Genomic DNA, 8,413 nt, shown 5'->3' with positions numbered 1-8,413 from the left:
TGTTCACCAATGGATTGATCCACTGATGAGTGCAACTCAATGCGCTTTTAGGAGAGGGGCCCAGTTTCAGGATGGTCACTGAGGCCCCACTGTGCCCTTTTCTCTCCGATTCCTCATTGCCATAAAGGGAGCAGTTTTCTTGCCCCATGCTCTTCCAGCATGTCTTCCGATTTGGAGCCAACCAACCATGGACTGAACCCTCTGAAAGCCATGAGCCAAAATAAACCCCTCCTTTTAAATTACAGCTGGGAGATGTTTTGTCTCAGCAACAGAAAAGCTAAGATGCCATTTTTTCTTCCAGTACGAATTCCATGTGACTTTCCATTATAGTTGTATCTCTAGCACATAGTGCTATCCTTAGCTCAAACATAGATCTCATCCCTTCTGCTGCTTGTCAGGAGCATGTACTACTTCCAAGTTTTTTGTTGTTCTTGTTTCATTTTGTTTGCTTTTGACTTCAGGGATTGAACCCAGGCCCTCACACAGGCAAAGTTTGGGCTCTACCTGAACTATACTCCCAGTCCTAAGATTTCCTTCCTCAAACCATCTCCCTTTATTCTTCTCACAACTCCTAAAAATAGTAAAACCCAAACACTTATAAGTAGGATACACTAAAAATAGGACACTATCTTAACCTTTTCTCCATATCTCTTTGTACAAGTCTAAAAGCATATTTTTACAGAGTTGTCATAACAATTAATTTTTACATATTATTTCCCAAATTATTAATTTTCAGTGTAAGTTTAATATTCATTCTTGGCTAAAATACTAATTTATGACCTCATCATTTTATGGAATAAAACAAAATTTCATAACAAAATAACAGAATAAAAATAGTTAATACAATAGTCAGTAACAATAGTTAATACATTTCATAGTTACTCAGAGTACAAGATATGGGCACAAAAATTTCTCCAAATGGTATTAGTACAAACTTTTCAATGAACTATGAGAAACTAGTAATATAACTATGTTGTGTTTTTTCCTTCTCCCTTCCTTTCCCCTTCCCCCACCCTCGCTCCTCTCTCCTTCTGAACAACTTCTTCCCATTTCACAATGACTATTGTGCATTTTGGATCTTATTTACTCTTCCAGTTTCTCACACCAGGGAGACAATACAATGATTACACATGTGAGTCTGGTTTATTTCACTTATGAGTATGGTTTCAAGTTCATCCATTTACCTATAAAAGTCTCAATGCTATCTTTTATGGCTGAGTAGTACTCCATTGTATAAAAATACTGCATCTTTTTATCCGTTCTTTGGGTTGATGGGCATGTGGGTTGTTTCTAAGATTTAGCTATGACAAGCTGTGCTGTGATAAACACGGGTGCACATATATCACTGTGGTATGTTATTAATTCTTTTGGGAAGTTACCCAAAAAGGGAATAGCTGGGTTGAATGGGCACTCTAATCCTAGTCAGGCTTTTTTATTTTTTTTTTTAGGAATCTTCACACTGATTTCCACAGTGGTTGCACCAGTCTACACAACCACCAAGAGTGGAAAAGGGTTCCTTTTTCCCCACAGTCCCTTCAGAATTTGTTATTGCTTGATTTCTTTTCTTTTTTTTTTTGGTTTTTCTCCAGTACCAGGAACCGAACTCATGACCTTGCACTTGCCAGGCAGGTGCTTTTGCCGCTGAGCTAAGTCCCCAGCCCCTTGCTTGATTTCTTGACAATAGTCATACTCTCTGGTGATGGACTCTGGGGTTTTAATTTGCATCTCTTGAATGAGCTCTTTATTATTGAACAATTCGGTCATTTCCAACTTTTTCCTATTAAAACATAATAGTGCAGGCATACATTTAGGCATAGTGTCTGTCTTTGAGAGGTCTTTAATGAAGTTCACAAGAACAGAATTATTGGTACCAAAGTATAAAATATCTTTATGGTCTTTGATATAAGGTTGGTATAATGCTTTAGAGAAGCACTGTTTCAGTGATATAATTCAAGCAAAATGAGTGATAGTCTTTTAATCAAGAAACTGGAAATTTTAAGGTGTTTATTATAAAAATCTGTTCCTATTTTTTTCTCTTAAAAATCGCACAAAGATTTCCATATACTTATAGGGTACCATGTCATTTTTCAATACATGTACATATGCAATGCTCATATCAGAGTAACCAGCATACCTTTCACCTCATACATTTATCATTTTTTGTGGTGATATTTAAAGTCTTTTTAGATTTTTTAAAATTAAAAAAGTGCTAAGTTAAACCATGGGTGCAGCATCTACATACTATTAATCTTACATGCACTCTAGGAAATTCAGGTCAGTGTTCTGAATGTGTCCTTTCATTTCTAATCAACCTCTGCTCTTAAACCTTATAGGTATTTACTATCAACTTCCAACATGACAATGAACCATAAAGACTGATTAAAATGTTATTATGAGAATATTATACAAATGTCATTTTCAACTTAGGATATCTGTCAAATCCACTTAACCTTATAAAAGACAAATTTATTTAAAAAGCAACTGCAAGCAAATTACATTTTATTGAAAAATTCAGTTACAGTACATTTAAGACATATTTTTCATATTCCTTTACAAAAAAACAAATGAATTGACTCAAGTGCAATGATAGTTTTTATACAAACTGAAAATTATTTCAAAAAGCACAAAAATCTACAGCTTAATTTATTCCTGATATAAATATATATTTTCCTATTTATTAACAATAAAACGCCAATGCCAAGCCGGGGATATAGCTCAGTGGCACAAGCACTTGCCTAGCAAGCTCAAGGTCCTGAGTTTGATTCCCGGTACCAAGAAAATAAAAATAAAACGCCAATGCCATACTTTTAGAGTGATATTATTTTTAATACAACACTTCCTGCATCCAATTTAAATGATAAATCAGTATTTGTATACACTTCACAGACTCCCACTGTGCACATGTTGCGGGTAGGACACATGCATGCAAATAGGAACAAGCTCATTTTCATAGGAAAGTTAAACAATTTCAGTGACTTTTATTTCACTTATCCCAGGGAACAAATACCATTTCTAGTCACTTATTAAATGTTTTTTGTTGCCTAGCTCAAAACCAACCAGTTTCAGAAAAGTTTGTGGCCTAGTAAGTGCTAGTGGCAAAACAGTAACTTTTACAGTCAGGAAATACGATAGGAAATATCTTGCACATTTTACACCAATGCTAGGAAATATCTTGCACATTTTATACCAATTTTTCACATTTTCTTAAGAACAGAAAGCTAGTTGAGACAATTAAAGTAAACCCAATTTTTAAAAACATTTTACATTATAAATGGCCTATATTTTTACCAGATTATATTATTCTTCAACAGATAATATTCATTGAACCACTAGACCACTGGCACTGCTGATTAAATAACTGTATTTATTGTTTCCATCAAATGTACAGCTTTCTTTAGTGTTGACTGGTCCCAGAGCTTTGTGCATACTCAGAAGACACCACCACTGAGTTACCCCTCAATCCCTTCCTCCCCTTAACTGAAGAAAAGTGAGAATGAGACCTAATTTTCAGGGATATAATGTCAGTAAATAAATGCATACCATGCAGACACTGTATTCACAGCTGTGGTGCCTTCCCACAGGTAGAAGTGGCACTAATACAGAACAGTGTTAGTATTTTACAGTACCTTGAAACAGGACTATTATGAAAATAATGAAGATCAAACTCTGTTAGGAAATTTACAACTCATACTGTCATAAACTCCTTGTAAAAATGTAAGTGCACTGTTTAAACAAGAGTCAGAAATGGTTTTAGTAAAAAGAATCTACTGAAACCAGAACTAAAATAATGTGGCATTTGCTAATACAGAACTTGTGTTTATTTGATAGCACCATCTAAAGTTGTCTTCAATCACGAAAAATTGATGGGTAGCTCTAACTTCTTTAACTGTGAAGAAATCTAGCCATATGGGAGATCTTCTGATTAAAAAAAAAGCCTCAAAACCAGAATTTTGTCAGGATTATTCCGACTCTGCTGAAACTCTTTGGGTGTAAGGGAATGGAGAAAACTAGCTTTGCATAGAGCTCATCATAGGTACATTAAGCTTTTCTTTCTGCCAACTCAGTTGCAGAAGTGATTCCAGGGCAACTGCTTAACTTTTAGGGGAGAACTGTTCACTGTGGCAGCAGATAAATGCTGAAGTCACTTTAGCCATAATGCAATAGACCAAAAGAAAGCACATATATAATTTGGCAGGTGCAATGCTCTCATTTCTCTAGGCTCCCAAAATAAAAAGCAATGGCTGGTAGAATCAAAATATCTTCTCGACAGATCTTTAGAAAATATTATGACTTATTAAAACTAAATTTTAGACAAAAAATTATCCACCGATAAATATATCATTAAATATTCTTAAATAAGAGTATATTTACATTTTACACCTAAGTAGGATTTCTTGTTGAGAATCAAATCTCTCTTCTTCTTTTAAGTACTTCTTTCTTATATCTGAAGTACTGATAATTTAGTGAATTTAGTGGTAGATATTAATTTAACAGTGTTACCACAAAGAAAGCCCAAGGTGGACATTGTACCACATTTTAAAATTATTTATTGCTATGATCAATGATTCAAAATTTCTTCCATTTGATTAATTCCATATGAAAATGAACAAGTTAAAATAGAAAAATAAAACTGTATGCATTGACTACAAACGTGAAGACACCTGTTAAAAACAATGCTGCTTTGGATTAAATAATGGTTTTCAGCTCAGTTTATAACATTATAAATGTTTTAAATATCTCCTTTATTCTTGGATTCAAGATTATATCACATTAGTTTCAACGAAGATAACGTTTCCTATATCTTCTTCCACATTCTGTTAATATGACTAAAGACTGAATGTAACAGATTTGATATAAAAGTATCAAAAGTAATCAGTGATAATATTTAATGGAAATATTTTTTAAAAGTCCGATTCTTATGAATTTGTACCAAAATAAAGCTTCTGATATATCTTTAGGATCATACTTGATGACCAGTTAATAATGTAATAAGCAAAAAATATCTGAATAAGCTAATATTTACATATAAAAATAAAGAATATATTCCGTACAGTTAGCTTGATGAAATCTTGCAGTACTACACACTAGAGTACCACCAGGCTGATTAAAACGTTCATGTTTTATAATGTGAATTTTTTAAATCATGAGACAGTACTATTTTCCATTTTTTAACTTTCATCGTCCCCATCAAATGAGATACTCCACTTGGGTGAACAAGTGGTCTATGGAGCGACAGAAGCCAGTTCCCTGGAAGAAGTCTGGAAGTATCTCAGCAGGTATTACTGTTCCCATTCTTCCTAAGCATGCTTTTATGGTTCTCCAGTCAGATCAACAGACTGTGATCAGGAAAGCCACATGTCTGAAAAGAGCCTACAAAATCTGTATTTTGTCAACCATCTATTTTCTGCCATTAAGGAAGATGGTGGCTCAAAAATGAGGAAAGAAAGAAACATAAGAAGCACTTAAACCATAAAGACTACATCTTAGCACACCCTACCAGCCAGTAGTTACACTGGCCAATGGTCTTGATTCTGTCTGAAAGAACACTGCTTCTTTCCATTGTTGAGATTTAGGAAGCTGTAGTGTTCCTAATTTTATGCTCATGTCATGTATACTATCTAAAGATAACACACCCACTTCAAAGCATGGAACTATAATTACTCAACATTAAAATTAAACTACACATAATTTATTTTTCTTCTTCAATGTGATGTGAAAAGTAAAGAAATCCTGGCTGGGGAGTCAGAAAAGCAGGTTCTCTTGATCTCAAAGGTGAGTGGTCTTGACCAAGTTACTTAAACTTTCTGGAAATCCATTTCCTCCACTGAAAAATAAGGGAGCTGCCCTGGGAAATCTGTAAAGACCCTCTTAAACTTGACTCAAATAAGATGACAGAATCTCGCTCAGTGCCTTTTGATTAGTATGAAGACCAACTACCATTACAATATAGTGTAAAAATAATTCCAGTTTTGGTGATTTTCTGATGCTTACATTATGGTTAGTAGGAGTTTTCTATCCTTCCAGGGGCTTTAGCATAAGTATTTTTCTCTCTAATAAAAACAAATCAGTTATTTTACATTACACAATTTACTTTGACATTCACTGGGATAATGTGGAGTGAGATTTTTGTCATATATGTCCTTATTTATCTTATTGTTGAAATCCTGTATCTTGTCGATTGGGTGGCAAAAGAGTAAGATAGGGAAAAGAGAAAAATCTTGGTTAAAGCACTTATTATAGAAATAAAGAATAAAAGATTTTAGTCTTTAATTTTTATATTTAATTTCTTAATTTTCAAAATTAATTAAAAAAAATTATTGCTATAACTAATAACCAAGGATCTGTCATAGTTTACCAGTACTGGTAATTAGGAGTTTACTGCCAAAATCCTAAATCTGTACCAAAGGAAAAGAGAATTTGGTTTGTTTTTAGTGGATAGCAATGCATTTTACTGGTTCTTATTTCAATCATTTTCAGAATTGAGACAAAAGACTCATAACTTTGCTTCTACTATTTCAAACCAGACATTAAGCATGTTGAACTCCAATTTAGAGAAGGACTTTGTGGAGTACCCTCTGTAACTGTGGGAGTAGGATAAATAATTTCTTCAACAGTCACATATGTACCTAGTAAGAAGCCAACGACTCCAGTGAAAGCTATAGAAATATTTTTCAGGATCATCCATATATTGTAATGTTCCTTAGAAAAGGTAAGAATTTCAACCAAAGGTGGTAAGATCAAGGCCAATGTGCTGCTGCTCACAGCGCCCACAAACGAAATCACAATGTCTAAACGAGGAATAAGAATTGCTCCGGCACCTAGAAAACAAAATGGATATTTTTTTCTAGATTTAATGTTTGGCATTTACATGAATACTAAACATAGATCTTTTCAATACAGTAAAAGTAATTAATAGAAGGTAGATACTATACATGTCCTGGTGGAAAAATCTGTCACAGTTTGTTCTAAACTTTAAAAAAAGGAAACAAAAAAACCAAAACAGTGAGTGACATTACCTGGACTTTCACTAAGGTTTATGTAAACAACTTTTAATTTTTGAGGAAAGAAAGTACAGACAGTTTTATTTCCAAAGAATTCGCATTACTCTGCCTGTCATGCAGCTCATTCTACAATGTAGAAAACAGGGTGGCATGATATAAATTAGACAGAAGAGAGCTCAATCTCACAGTAAAATCCCAATTAACCAAAATAAAAGGAAAATGGAAATATTAATAAATATTAATAAAACACCATTATAACTATTGGGCATGAAGTGTCATTGAAGGCTGCTAAAATCAGTGGGCAAAAATAGAACGAGTTCGGGATATCTGTATGTTCTCAGCCTCACGGCAGGATTATCAAACAAAAACACAGCATTGGTTCCCGGTACCGGAGAAAAACAAACAAACAAACAAACAAAAAAAAAACAAAAAACAAAACACAGCATTAACAGTGGAGAAATATGTCAGGCACCACCTTCAGCAAGTAAGCAAAGCTGACGTCATCAATAATACAGACTGACACCATGGAGCGAGGCACTGAGAAGGGCAGAGTCCCTGCTCCAGAACTCCTGTTAAAAATGCTTGACTTTCCGTGCATAGGGTTCCAGCTACTCAGGAGGCTAGAGCAGGAGCTCACATGTTCAAGGCGAACTTGGGCAACTATATCCTGACTCAAAATAAAAGGAAAAGGGGTTATAAGTGTAGCTCAGTGGTGCATGTGTATACTATATGGGAGGTCCTGTGTTCAACAGACACAGAAAAAAATGCTTAATTTTAATCACAATAAAGCATCAGATAAATCCAAATTCAGGGATATTCTACAAAATTACTAGCATTCAAAAATGTCAAAGTCAAAAAAGACAAAGACTGTAAGATGAAAAGACTAAGTAAACATCCAAACTGAATTCAATAGGACCCTGGGTTAATTCCTGGACCAGAAAAGGATATTAAATAGGAAACTAGCAAAAGTGTATAATTTATTTGCAGCATTGTATCCATGTTAATTTCTTGATTTTAATAATATAAGCTGCTAGTAACAGAAAACTCAGTAAATGGTTTAAGGTAGTTCTTTCTTTTAGAAATTTTCTGTCTAAGTTACTTCAAACTGAAGGTTTTTTTTTAAAAAAGATTCTGCTCATTTTAGTTGTATGTACTTATGAAATACAATGTGATAATTCAATATAGTACAATTGTAATGACCAGGATAATTATTATTTCCATCTCCTAATCATTTCTTTGTGTTTGGAGCCTTCCAACTTCATAAAATATGCAATCAGTTGTTGCAAACTAGTAACCTCACCATGTAAAATACTAGACTTTTTCCTTTTATCTAATTACATCCCCCTCACTAATTGTCAGCAGCATTTGCTTCCAAGCCACTAACAATTTTTTCCCAAATTTTGATCTGGTGC

The 8,413-nt window shown here is 34.0% G+C and overlaps 1 protein-coding gene across 7 annotated transcripts in view; it reads right to left on the bottom strand.

Annotated features, from left to right (window-relative positions):
- Positions 1-1,692: 1,692 nt before the first annotated feature.
- Positions 1,693-8,413, bottom strand: part of Slc36a4 (solute carrier family 36 (proton/amino acid symporter), member 4) — a 50,502-nt gene continuing 43,781 nt past the window's right edge. For 6 of the 7 annotated variants that reach the window (XM_005379715.2, XM_005379718.2, XM_005379717.2 and 3 more), the window contains one exon: positions 2,763-6,818. In XM_005379715.2, coding sequence (XP_005379772.1) covers positions 6,511-6,818 — 308 coding nt within the window. In that variant the 3' untranslated portion in view covers positions 2,763-6,510. Of the gene's footprint in view, positions 1,778-2,762; positions 6,819-8,413 lie in introns of those variants that run through there. The other variant, XM_005379719.2, reaches the window with a different exon arrangement.

This window comes from Chinchilla lanigera, unplaced genomic scaffold (genome assembly GCF_000276665.1).
Source record: "Chinchilla lanigera isolate Chin_1 unplaced genomic scaffold, ChiLan1.0 scaffold00013, whole genome shotgun sequence".
Taxonomy (NCBI): domain Eukaryota; kingdom Metazoa; phylum Chordata; class Mammalia; order Rodentia; family Chinchillidae; genus Chinchilla; species Chinchilla lanigera.
This window is presented reverse-complemented; position numbering and strand designations above follow the sequence as displayed.